The 13,747-nt window shown below is 54.7% G+C and overlaps 1 protein-coding gene across 1 annotated transcript in view; it reads left to right on the plus strand.

Annotated features, from left to right (window-relative positions):
- creb3l2 (cAMP responsive element binding protein 3-like 2) overlaps positions 1-13,747 on the plus strand; it is a 102,002-nt gene that overhangs the window by 48,649 nt on the left and 39,606 nt on the right. Inside the window, exons 5-6 of the mRNA XM_078568533.1 lie at positions 9,067-9,251; positions 9,848-9,997. Of these exons, the coding sequence (XP_078424659.1) occupies positions 9,067-9,251; positions 9,848-9,997 (335 nt within the window). The remainder of the gene's footprint in view (positions 1-9,066; positions 9,252-9,847; positions 9,998-13,747) is intronic.

Consider the following 13,747-nt stretch of genomic DNA (forward strand, 5'->3'; position numbering starts at 1 on the left):
CCGACTCACCCCACGTGGATTTCAACTGAAATTCCATCCCTCTTGTTTCGAACCCATCCAGGATTACAGGTATCTCCGGGACATAAAACGTTTCTCGGACTGCTGTTCCCGTCGCATTCTGAGATCCACACTCAGTGCCATGCACCGCCATATGAACACACTCGACCTCTCCCTCCAGAAGCACCGCCGCACCCTTTTTCAAAGCTGCCCGTGCCCCCAGTTTCATTTTATTCTTCGCCTCATCCGTCGCCTCAACAAGAAACTTTTTCTCTTTCTCTCAAGTGCTAAGGAACGCAAGCTCCAACAACTCATCGACTCCAACACCCATCTGGGACCCTCCACCCCTGCTTGTCCCTCCGTCCTCACCCCATCTTCCAATCCCAGCCCCAGCCGTGTATTCACTATACCCCCTGACCTTCCCCTCTCCGATGCTGAACGTTCAGTGCTCAACAAAGGACTTAGTTTCATACCCTTACGCCCTCATCTCAATGAATTTCGGGCTCGGCATGATGCTGAACTCTTCTTCCGCCGTCTTCGTCTCCGTGCTCACTTCTTTGGGCAGGAGTCCTCTCCCCGTTCAACGGATCCTTTTACCCACCTCCAATATTCTCCCTCCACTTGGACCCCTCCCTCTGGATTCTTACCTTCTCTTGATCTTTTCATTGAGAACTGTCGGCGTGACATTAGCCGTCTCAATTTCTCTGCTCCTCTCACCCATTCTAATCTGTCTCTCTCCGAACTCACTGCACTCCGTTCTCTCAGGTCCAACCCCAACATTGTCATCAAACCCGCTGACAAGGGTGGTACTGTTGTTGTCTGGCGCATTGACCTCTACCTCACGGAGGCTGAGCGTCAACTCGCAGACGTTTCCTCCTACCTCTCCCTGGACCATGACCCCACCACAGAACATCAAGCCATTGTTTCCAGGACTGTCACTGACCTCATCTCCTCAGGAGATCTTCCTCCCACAGCTTCCAACTTGATAGTCGCCCAACCTCGGACGGCCCGCTTCTACCTCCTACCCAAAATCCACAAACAGAACTGTCCTGGCAGACCGATCGTGTCAGCCTGTTCCTGCCCCACGGAACTCATTTCTCGTTATCTTGACTCCCTTCTCTCTCCCTTTGTCCAGTCCCTTCCCACCTACATCCGTGATTCCTCTGACACCTTACGTCACATCAACAATTTCCAGTTCCCTGGCCCCAACCGCTTCCTCTTCACCATGGATGTCCAATCCCTCTACACCTCCATCCCCCACCAGGATGGTCTGAGGGCCCTTAGCTTCTTCCTTGAACAGAGGCCCCAACAATCCCCATCCACCACTACTCTCCTCCGTCTGGCTGAACTTGTTCTCACACTGAACAATTTCTCCTTTAACTCCTCTCACTTCCTCCAAATAAAAGGTGTGGCTATGGGTACCCGCATGGGCCCCAGCTATGCCTGTCTCTTTATGGGGTATGTGGAACATTCCTTGTTCCAGTCCTACTCCGGCCCCCTCCCACAACTCTTTCTCCGGTACATCGATGATTACTTCGGTGCTGCTTCATGCTCTCGTCGGGACCTGGAAAAGTTTATTAATTTTGCTTCCAATCTCCACCCCTCCATCATCTTCACATGGCCCATCTCTGACACTTCTCTTCCCTTCCTTGACCTCTCTGTCTCAATTTCTGATGATAGACTGTCCACCAATATCCATTACAAGCCTACCGACTCCCACAGCTACCTCGACTACAGCTCCTCACACCCCGCTTCCTGTAAAGATTCCATCCCATTCTCTCAGTTCCTTCGCCTCCGTCACATCTGTTCTGATGACGCTACCTTCAAAAACAGCTCCTCTGACATGTCCTCCTTCTTCCTTAACCGAGGTTTTCCATCCACGGTCGTTGACAGGGTCCTCAACCGTGTCCGGCCCATATCCCGCGCATCCTCCCTCACGCCTTCTCCTCCTTCCCAGATGATAGGGTCCCCCTTGTCCTCACTTATCACCCCACCAGCCTCCGCATTCAAAGGATCATCCTCCGCCATTTCCGCCAACTCCAGCATGATGCCACCACCAAACACATCTTCCCTTCACCCCCCTTGACGGCATTCCGTAGGGATCGTTCCCTCCGGGACACCCTGGTCCACTCCTCCATCACCCCCTACTCCTCAACCCCCACTTATGGCACCTCCCCATGCCCACGCAGAAGATGCAACACCTGCCCCTTCACTTCCTCTCTCCTCACCGTCCAAGGGTCCAAACACTCCTTTCAAGTGAAGCAGCATTTCACTTGCATTTCCCCTAACTTAGTCTACTGCATTCGTTGCTCCCAATGCGGTCTCCTCTACATTGGAGAGACCAAACGCAAACTGGGCGACCGTTTTGCGGAACACCTGCGGTCTGTCCGCAAGAAAGACCCAAACCTCCCTGTCGCTTGCCATTTTAACACTCCACCCTGTTCTCTTGCCAACATGTCTGTCCTTGGCTTGCTGCATTGTTCCAGTGAAGCCCAACGCAAACTGGAGGAACAGCACCTCATCTTCCGACTAGGCACTTTACAGCCCTCTGGGCTGAATATTGAATTCAACAACTTCAGATCTTAAACTCCCCCTCCCCCCATCCCCACCCCGTTTCTTTTCCCCCCCTCACCCGCTTTTTCTTTCAATAATTTATATAGATTCTTCTTTCCCCACCTATTTCCATTATTTTTAAATCTAAAACTAAAACCTTCAGTCTTTCCACCCACCCTCACTAGAGCTGTACTTTGAATATCCTGTTTTCCATTCTTAATTAGCACTTTTCTCAGACAAAGATCACCACCTTCAACACCTCTTTGACCCTTTTGTCTGTGACATCTTTGGATTATCTGCTCACACCACACCCTCAATGTGTCTCTTTCCCCCCCCCCCACCCCACCTTAAACCAATTTATATTTCTCCCCTGTTGAAACTATGCTGCAGTTCTGCCGAAGGGCCATGGAGGCTCGAAACGTTGACTGATTTCTTCTCCGCCGATGCTGCCAGACTTGCTCAGTTTTTCCAGGTAATTCTGTTTTTGTTTTGTTTTCCTTATTCCACACATTGTAACTATAACACCTACTCAAGTTATGCTGTGTCTCTAGTTAGATAGTTAAATCTTCACAGGTAGGAAATCATTTAGAAAGTGGAATTTAAAATTAAGTTTGATTAGATGTAATTTGAAAAATTGCACATGAACTGGAAGGAAATATGATACAAACAATATGTTAATTATACACATTCACAATGCATAGTAATAATGCTATGCATATTTCATATGTTAGGAGCATAAAGCAATGATTGTGTGAAAATTCTGTCCAATTGGGACACAACAGTAATACAATGCAGATTCCAGTAATAAGGACACTGAGTATAAAGCTATGTAAATTCCTTCTGGTAGGGATTTGAAACAATGGAATTGTAAAAATGGGATAAAACATAGAATGAGGAAATGCAAGCCAGTCAATTTAGTGTAGTCTAATCGTGTGAAATGTGTCTTGTTCTCTATACAAGTCACTCGTTCCCCTAAGGAAGGCAAACAAGTATAGGAAAAGCTTCAAGAAGAATAAAAGCTGTGAAATGAATCCCTGTCAATCAAGGGGACCTAGAATCTGAATAAAAGTTTACAACTGAAGCTTTCAACTTTGACCAGTTGTAATCTGAGCCTCTGCTCTCTGTGGATATCAGATGAAGACCAATCCAGGCTTGTCTGTGATGGCTACATGATTAAGCAGTCTAGCCACATTCACTGGTAAAGCTCACAAATGAAAAATGACCAGACTTGCAAAGTGCAGGAGAGTGACGAATACTTACTGTGCTAGACCATAGTGAGGAGCTGATATCTCCAGGAAAGGAAGGGAAAGGATTAAACTGAGCCAAAAAAAAGAAAAATAAACATGCACAATTAGCACCGCAGATATCAGTTATATGTAGGTGGAGAGCATTAATTGAGGTTTCGTATGAGCACCTGTGAAGGGACACTGAAACTGGTTAGGAGGTGTATGCTTGTAATGCTTCACTTTTTAAATAAATGTAAGGCGGAGTAAAGCTTTGCTCCGGTATCATCCATCACCACTGGCTCTCTGGAATAGAACCTACGGAAGTCCATAATTTCCATTTATCAGCAGCTTCTGTTAAAGTCAGTTGTCTTACTCTGCCAAACATTTATCCACCTTTTACTTCAAAGATACAATGGTCTCTGCATCAACTATCCAAAGAATGTTAGTTGGCAGGTGAGGTATGATCTGTTATGTTTACATTCATGCTGACTACTGCTGGTAGCGTTTGTGTTTGGTAGAAGGCTGCAAGACAATTATACGTTTCAACGAGCAGGTTAACTAATGTTCAAAACTCCCTCCTCCTTTAATATTGGGGCTGATTTTGTTATGTATGCAGCCTATATTTAGAGAGCTCCTAAAATATTAGCCACAAATTCACTTGCCGTTGAATTATAACATTTTGATGATTTCCATGCATTTGGTGGGAATGAAAACCTTGTTTCTTTCAGTTCTTCAAAAATATTGTTTCCTATTTTTTAAGACAATCAACTCTGCTGTCAGTCCTCCTTCCTGTACGGACATTCTTCACTTCATTATAACCCCTGTTTTCCAAGAGAACTTGTACATTTCCTGAACCGCTAACACTGTGTGCAAGAAACTTAATTTCCTCCATCACGCAGAGCATTCTTTACCCATCCGAAATAATTAACTTTATAAGCCCAAGTATGTGCTTCCCTATCTGGAAGTCTTGTGGTTCACCTCCCTTGTACGTCTGAAAAGGATATAAGAGAAAACCTGATATGCTTTTCTTTGTTTGGTGTCATATGACCAGTATATTTGATTACCAACCTTCTCTGCTCCTGCTGTGTTAATTACCTGTAGTAGTAGTTTGCACTATGGTCCTGACCTTTCACTAAGGTTTCTCAACAAATAGAAAAAGAGGGTATCACTCTAGTTCCTTTTTTTTTGCACTGTGTTACAGAGCTGAGTTGAGGTTGAGAAAGGCATGCTCGCTCGCGCGGGCAATCTCTCTCTCTCTCTTTCTGGCAGGTGCTTTCTCCCTCTGCCCCTCGCGGGCTCTCTCGCTCCCTCTGCCCCTCGCGGGCTCTCTCGCTCCCTCTGCCCCTCGCGGGCTCTCTCGCTCCCTCTGCCCCTCGCGGGCTCTCTCGCTCCCTCTGCCCCTCGCGGGCTCTCTCGCTCCCTCTGCCCCTCGCGGGCTCTCTCGCTCCCTCTGCCCCTCGCGGGCTCTCTCGCTCCCTCTGCCCCTCGCGGGCTCTCTCGCTCCCTCTGCCCCTCGCGGGCTCTCTCGCTCCCTCTGCCCCTCGCGGGCTCTCTCGCTCCCTCTGCCCCTCGCGGGCTCTCTCGCTCCCTCTGCCCCTCGCGGGCTCTCTCGCTCCCTCTGCCCCTGGCCGGCTCTCTCGCTCCCTCTGCCCCTGGCCGGCTCTCTCGCTCCCTCTGCCCCTGGCCGGCTCTCGCGCTCCCTCTGCCCCTGGCCGGCTCTCTCGGTCCCTCTGCCCCTGGCCGGCTCTCTCGGTCCCTCTGCCCCTGGCCGGCTCTCGCGCTCCCTCTGCCCCTGGCCGGCTCTCGCGCTCCCTCTGCCCCTGGCCGGCTCTCGCGCTCCCTCTGCCCCTGGCCGGCTCTCGCGCTCCCTCTGCCCCTGGCCGGCTCTCGCGCTCCCTCTGCCCCTGGCCGGCTCTCGCGCTCCCTCTGCCCCTGGCCGGCTCTCGCGCTCCCTCTGCCCCTGGCCGGCTCTCGCGCTCCCTCTGCCCCTGGCCGGCTCTCGCGCTCCCTCTGCCCCTGGCCGGCTCTCGCGCTCCCTCTGCCCCTGGCCGGCTCTCGCGCTCCCTCTGCCCCTGGCCGGCTCTCGCGCTCCCTCTGCCCCTGGCCGGCTCTCGCGCTCCCTCTGCCCCTGGCCGGCTCTCGCGCTCCCTCTGCCCCTGGCCGGCTCTCGCGCTCCCTCTGCCCCTGGCCGGCTCTCGCGCTCCCTCTGCCCCTGGCCGGCTCTCGCGCTCCCTCTGCCCCTGGCCGGCTCTCGCGCTCCCCCTGCCCCTGGCCGGCTCTCGCGCTCCCCCTGCCCCTGGCCGGCTCTCGCGCTCCCCTGCCCCTGGCCGGCTCTCGCGCTCCCCCTGCCCCTGGCCGGCTCTCGCGCTCCCCCTGCCCCTGGCCGGCTCTCGCGCTCCCCCTGCCCCTGGCCGGCTCTCGCGCTCCCCCTGCCCCTGGCCGGCTCTCGCGCTCCCCCTGCCCCTGGCCGGCTCTCGCGCTCCCCCTGCCCCTGGCCGGCTCTCGCGCTCCCCCTGCCCCTGGCCGGCTCTCGCGCTCCCCCTGCCCCTGGCCGGCTCTCGCGCTCCCCCTGCCCCTGGCCGGCTCTCGCGCTCCCCCTGCCCCTGGCCGGCTCTCGCGCTCCCCCTGCCCCTGGCCGGCTCTCGCGCTCCCCCTGCCCCTGGCCGGCTCTCGCGCTCCCCCTGCCCCTGGCCGGCTCTCGCGCTCCCCCTGCCCCTGGCCGGCTCTCGCGCTCCCCCTGCCCCTGGCCGGCTCTCGCGCTCCCCCTGCCCCTGGCCGGCTCTCGCGCACCCCCTGCCCCTGGCCGGCTCTCGCGCTCCCCCTGCCCCTGGCCGGCTCTCGCGCTCCCCCTGCCCCTGGCCGGCTCTCGCGCTCCCCCTGCCCCTGGCCGGCTCTCGCGCTCCCCCTGCCCCTGGCCGGCTCTCGCGCTCCCCCTGCCCCTGGCCGGCTCTCGCGCTCCCCCTGCCCCTGGCCGGCTCTCGCGCTCCCCCTGCCCCTGGCCGGCTCTCGCGCTCCCCCTGCCCCTGGCCGGCTCTCGCGCTCCCCTGCCCCTGGCCGGCTCTCGCGCTCCCCCTGCCCCTGGCCGGCTCTCGCGCTCCCCCTGCCCCTGGCCGGCTCTCGCGCTCCCCCTGCCCCTGGCCGGCTCTCGCGCTCCCCCTGCCCCTGGCCGGCTCTCGCGCTCCCCCTGCCCCTGGCCGGCTCTCGCGCTCCCCCTGCCCCTGGCCGGCTCTCGCGCTCCCCCCTGCCCCTGGCCGGCTCTCGCGCTCCCCCTGCCCCTGGCCGGCTCTCGCGCTCCCCCCTGCCCCTGGCCGGCTCTCGCGCTCCCCTGCCCCTGGCCGGCTCTCGCGCTCCCCCTGCCCCTGGCCGGCTCTCGCGCTCCCCCTGCCCCTGGCCGGCTCTCGCGCTCCCCCTGCCCCTGGCCGGCTCTCGCGCTCCCCCTGCCCCTGGCCGGCTCTCGCGCTCCCCCTGCCCCTGGCCGGCTCTCGCGCTCCCCCTGCCCCTGGCCGGCTCTCGCGCTCCCCCTGCCCCTGGCCGGCTCTCGCGCTCCCCCTGCCCCTGGCCGGCTCTCGCGCTCCCCCTGCCCCTGGCCGGCTCTCGCGCTCCCCCTGCCCCTGGCCGGCTCTCGCGCTCCCCCTGCCCCTGGCCGGCTCTCGCGCTCCCCCTGCCCCTGGCCGGCTCTCGCGCTCCCCCTGCCCCTGGCCGGCTCTCGCGCTCCCCCTGCCCCTGGCCGGCTCTCGCGCTCCCCCTGCCCCTGGCCGGCTCTCGCGCTCCCCCTGCCCCTGGCCGGCTCTCGCGCTCCCCCTGCCCCTGGCCGGCTCTCGCGCTCCCCCTGCCCCTGGCCGGCTCTCGCGCTCCCCCTGCCCCTGGCCGGCTCTCGCGCTCCCCCTGCCCCTGGCCGGCTCTCGCGCTCCCCCTGCCCCTGGCCGGCTCTCGCGCTCCCCTGCCCCTGGCCGGCTCTCGCGCTCCCCCTGCCCCTGGCCGGCTCTCGCGCTCCCCCTGCCCCTGGCCGGCTCTCGCGCTCCCCCTGCCCCTGGCCGGCTCTCGCGCTCCCCCTGCCCCTGGCCGGCTCTCGCGCTCCCCCTGCCCCTGGCCGGCTCTCGCGCTCCCCCTGCCCCTGGCCGGCTCTCGCGCTCCCCTGCCCCTGGCCGGCTCTCGCGCTCCCCCTGCCCCTGGCCGGCTCTCGCGCTCCCCCTGCCCCTGGCCGGCTCTCGCGCTCCCCCTGCCCCTGGCCGGCTCTCGCGCTCCCCCTGCCCCTGGCCGGCTCTCGCGCTCCCCCTGCCCCTGGCCGGCTCTCGCGCTCCCCCTGCCCCTGGCCGGCTCTCGCGCTCCCCCTGCCCCTGGCCGGCTCTCGCGCTCCCCCTGCCCCTGGCCGGCTCTCGCGCTCCCCCTGCCCCTGGCCGGCTCTCGCGCTCCCCCTGCCCCTGGCCGGCTCTCGCGCTCCCCCTGCCCCTGGCCGGCTCTCGCGCTCCCCCTGCCCCTGGCCGGCTCTCGCGCTCCCCCTGCCCCTGGCCGGCTCTCGCGCTCCCCCTGCCCCTGGCCGGCTCTCGCGCTCCCCCTGCCCCTGGCCGGCTCTCGCGCTCCCCCTGCCCCTGGCCGGCTCTCGCGCTCCCCCTGCCCCTGGCCGGCTCTCGCGCTCCCCCTGCCCCTGGCCGGCTCTCGCGCTCCCCCTGCCCCTGGCCGGCTCTCGCGCTCCCCCTGCCCCTGGCCGGCTCTCGCGCTCCCCCTGCCCCTGGCCGGCTCTCGCGCTCCCCCTGCCCCTGGCCGGCTCTCGCGCTCCCCCTGCCCCTGGCCGGCTCTCGCGCTCCCCCTGCCCCTGGCCGGCTCTCGCGCTCCCCCTGCCCCTGGCCGGCTCTCGCGCTCCCCCTGCCCCTGGCCGGCTCTCGCGCTCCCCCTGCCCCTGGCCGGCTCTCGCGCTCCCCCTGCCCCTGGCCGGCTCTCGCGCTCCCCCTGCCCCTGGCCGGCTCCCCCTGCCCCCTGCAGGCTCTCTCTGGTTCTGCACCTCTTCCCCATCCCTCTCGCCATGCTCTCTGTTAGATATCTGGCTGACAATAAAAAGGCTATGTGAAATGCATGAATAAGATAAGGAAATCATCATGTTGGACCAATGAAAGTGTAATTGTTTGCAAATTGCACAATATATGTGTATATATGTCGCTTTTGGAATAATGTAAATAACTTTTAATCTCACACAAATCTGTCAGCTGGTTCATTCTGTTCTGAAGACAGTTTACCCAAGGCATAGCTGAGCCCTAGTTTAAACAGAGACTTTGTGTTTTTCTATTCTTTGCAGCAGGGGCAGATATTCTGCAGCTACCACCAACCCCACCAAGCAGCCATGGCAGTGACTGTGAGGGCGGACAAAGCCCAGCACGTTCTGTTCAATCACCCGACTCTATCCAGGCACAGCCTACAGGAAAAAGCATAACCCGTACACCATCTGCTTTGGCCAGCTCTCCTCTTCTCACTGCACCACATGTAAGCTCTATGTTTATTAGTAATTAATAATCCTCTATCCCTATCTTTTGCCATATGTTTCAGAAAGCTAGGTGCAGTCTGATAACCTGGCATTAGTAAAGTTCTGAAAGCAGGCCTTTACCTGTACTCTTGGATAAGGATGATAATGGGAGGCATTTGGATAAGGAGGTCAAAACTGAAACCTGGATAACTACACCCCATCTGAAATAGAGGATAGGTTACCTACCCATATAGATTGGGGACCAAAAGATGTAGTTAGGACACTCTGATTGCAATTTTAAACGACATATGGGCTAAACGTTTGCCAGCACTACTGTTGAGCTCCCTAAGAAATGGTGCTTAAAGCGAAACAGCTTCAAAAGTTTTAACATTTGTAATTTTGTGGAGCTGAAAGGAATAGAAAGGCTTTTACAAGTTTCACAAAATTACTGGCCTGGTCTTGTGTCGCTCAGCCTTGCCTCCCCACCCCAGAACTACAAGTGGATATCAATCTTAGTTCAAAGAATGAAGTAAATCAAGTTGTTCCTGTTATTGGTAATTGTTAATCGTCCACAAGAATAAGGTGGACGTTGTAACCAAATACTACTTTGCCCTAGAAGCTGCAAGGCTCATCAGGACCTTTGATACTAACAGAGGAAGAGAAACGGACTTTAATTGCAGAGGGATACCCAGTTCCTATCAAACTACCACTTACAAAAGCAGAAGAAAAGGCACTCAAGAAGATACGCAGAAAAATTAAGAATAAGGTAAGGAAGTTAAATATCTTAGTGTTGCTTAGCAAACTCATGGCTTCATGTAGTATCTTGCTGAAAATGCTTGTTTGTTTTAGTAAATGGGAAATGACTAAGTTCCAATTATCTCTCTAAATGTCTTAAGTACCACAGAAATGTGTTGAACATGGAGCAGTACCGAAATATTGTTGAAATCCATGTGCGTTAATCATGTTGGATCTTTTTATTCATGGGATGTGGGCGTCGCTGGCTAGGCCAGTATTTATTACCCATCCCCAATTGCCCTTGAGAAGGTGGTGGTGAGCCGCCGCCTTGAACCGCTGCAGTCCATGTGGTGTAGGTACACCCACAGTGCTGTTAGGGAGGGAGTTCCGGATTCTGACCCAGTGACAGTGAATGTATGGCAATCTATTTCCAAGTCAGGATGGTGAGTGGCTTGGAGGGGAACTTCCAGGTGGTGGTGTTCCCATGTGTCTGCTGCCCTTGTCCTTCAAGATGGTAGGGTGGTGGATTGGAAGGTGCTGTCTAAGGAGCCTTGGTGAGTTCCTACGTTGCATCTTGTGCAGCAGTGGTGGAGGGAGTGAATGTTTGTGGATCGGGTGCCAATCAAGCGGGCTGCTTTGTCCTGGATGGTATCAAGCTTCTTGAGTGTTGTTGGAGCTGCACTTATCCAGGCAAGTTGAGAGTATTTCATTACACTCCTGACTTGTATAAGACCATAAGACATAGGAGCAGAAATTAGGCCATTGAGTCTTCTCTGCCATTCAATCATGTCTGATAAGTTTCTCAACCCCATTCTCCCGCCTTCTCCCCATAACCTTTGATCCCCTTACCAATCAAGAACCTATCTATCTCGGTCTTAAATGCACACAATGACCTGGCCTCCACAGCCTTCTGTGGCAATGAATTCCATAGATTCACCACTCTCTGGCTAAAGAAGTTTCTCCTCATCTCTGTTCTGAAAGGTCTTCCCTTTACTCTGAGGCTGTGCCCTCGGGTCCTAGTCTCTCCTATTAATGGAAACATCTTCCCCACGTACACTCTATCCAGGCCTTTCAGTATTCTGTAAGTTTCAATCAGATCCCCCCTCATCCTTCTAAACTCCATTGAGTATAGACCCAGAGTCCTCAAACGTTCCTCATATGTTAAGCCTTTCATTCCTGGAATCATTCTCGTGAACCTCCTCTGGACCCTCTCCAGGGCCAGCACATCCTTCCTGAGATACGGGGCCCAAAATTGCTCACAATATTCTAAATGTGGTCTGACCAGAGTCTTTTAAAGTGTCAGCAGCACATCCCTGCTTTTATATTCTAGTCCTCTCGAAATAAATGCTAACATTGCATTTGCCTTCCTAACTACCAACTCAACCTACAAGTTAACCTTAAGAGAATCCTGGATTAGGACTCCCAAGTCCCTTTGCACTCCAGATTTCTGAATTCTCTTCCCATTTAGAAAATAGTCTATGCCTCTATTCTTCCTACCAAAGTGCGTAACCTCACACTTCCCCACGTTGTATTCCATCTGCCACTTCTTTGCCCATTCTCCTAACCTGTCTAAATCCTTCTGCAGACTCCCCGCCTCCTCAATACTACCTGTCCCTCCATCTATCTTTGTATCATCTGCAAACTTAGCCAGAATGCCCCCAGTTCCTTCATCTAGATCATTAATATATAAAGTGAAAAGTTGTGGTCCCAACACTGATCCCTGCGGAACTCCACTAGTCACCGGCCGCCATCCTGAGAAGGACCCCCTTATCCCCACTCTCTGCCTCCTGCCAGACAGCCAATCTTCTATCCATGCTAGTATCTTGCCTCTAACACCATGGGCTCTTATCTTACTGAGCAGCCTCCTGTGCGGCACCTTGTCAAAAGCCTTCTGGAAGTCCAAGTAGATAACATCCATTGGCTCTCCTTTGTCTAACGTACTCGTTACCTCCTCAAAGAATTCTAACAGATTTGTCAGGCATGACCTCCCCTTGATGAAACCATGCTGACTTTGCCCTATTTTACCATGCACTTCCAGGTATTCTGAAATCTCATCCTTAATAATGGACTCTAAAATCTTACCAATGACTGAGGTCAGGCTAATCGGCCTGTAATTTCCCATCTTTTGCCTCACTCCCTTCTTAAACAGGGGGGTTACATTCGTGATTTTCCAGTCCTCTGGGACCCTCCCTGACTCCAGTGATTCCTGAAAGATCATCATTAATGCCTCCATTATCTCTTCAGCTAGCTCCTTCAGAACTCTGGGGTGTAATCCAGCTGGTCCAGGTGATTTATCCACCTTCAGACCTTTCAGTTTTCCTAGCACCTTCTCCTTGGTAATGGCCACCATACTCACCTCTGCCCCCCAACTCTCTTGAACTTTGGGGATGTTACTCGTGTCTCCCACGGTGAAGACTGATGCAAAGTACCTATTCAGTTCCTCCACCATTTCTTTGTTCCCCACAACTACTTTTCCAGCGGCCCAATGTCCACTTTTGCCTCTCTCTTACCCTTCATATATCTAAAAAAAACTCTTGCAATCTTCTTTTATATTACTGGCTAGTTTACCCTCATATTTAATCTTCTCCCTCCTTATTTCTTTTTTAGTTGTCCTCTGGTCTTTGTAGGCTTCCCAATCCCCTGGTTTCCCACTGCTCTTTGCCACATTGTATGCTTTCTCTTTAGCTTTTATGCTGTCCCTGACTTCCCTTGTCAGCCATGGTTGCCTCGTCCTCCCTTTAGTATGCTTCTTCTTCCTAAGGATGAATTTTTGCTGTGTCTCCCAAATTACTCCCAGAAACTCCTGCCATTGCTGTTCCACTGTCTTTCCTGCTAGGCTCATCTCCCAGTCAATTCTGGCCAGCTCCTCCCTCATGCATCTGTAGTTGCCTATATTCAACTGTAATACCGTTACATCTGATTCCAGGTTTTTCCTCTCAAATTGCAGGGTAAATTCTATCATATTATGGTCACTTCCTCCTAAGGGTTCCTTCACCTTAAGCTCTCTTATCAAATCTGCCTCATTACACATCACTAAATCTAAAATTGCCTGTCCCTAGTGGGCTCCATCACAAGCTGCTCCAAAAAGCCATCTCGTAGACATTTCACAAATTCCTTTTCTTGGGATCCACTACCAAGCTGATTTTCCCAGTCTACCTGCATATTGAAATCTCCCATGATCAGTGTAACCTTACCTTTCTTACAGGCCTTTTCTATCTCCTGGTGTATCTTGTGCCCCACATCCTGACTACTGTTCAGAGGCCTGTACATAACTCCCATTATGGTTTTTTTACCTTTGCGGTTCCTCAACTCTACCCACACAGATTCTACATCATCTGACCCTACGTCGTTTCTTGCTATCGATTTAATTTAATTTCTTACTAACAAAGCAACCCCACCCCCTCTGCCAACCTGCCTATCTTTTCGATAGGATGTATATCCTTGGATATTTAGCTCCCAGTCTTGATCCCCTTGCAGCCATGTCTCCGTGATGCCCACCACATCATACCTGCCAATTTCAATCTGCGCCACAAGCTCATTTACCTTATTTCGTATACTGCATGCATTCAGATACAACACCTTCAGTCCTGTATTTCCCGTCCCCCTTCTCATTGTCGTCCCTTTATCTGATGTGCTTGAAGTTAGATTCCTAGCCCTTTCCAAACACTCTGTCCTATTCTGTGTTCTGGAGACTTATTAATAGCCTCTCCTGGGCTCTCCTTTCTTTTCAGTTTTTTCATAATTTTCCATGAAGTTGAATCCACCCTCCCCATGCGCTAAC

The sequence above is a fragment of the Cetorhinus maximus genome, chromosome 22 (assembly GCF_964194155.1).
Source record: "Cetorhinus maximus chromosome 22, sCetMax3.hap1.1, whole genome shotgun sequence".
Lineage (NCBI taxonomy): Eukaryota > Metazoa > Chordata > Chondrichthyes > Lamniformes > Cetorhinidae > Cetorhinus > Cetorhinus maximus.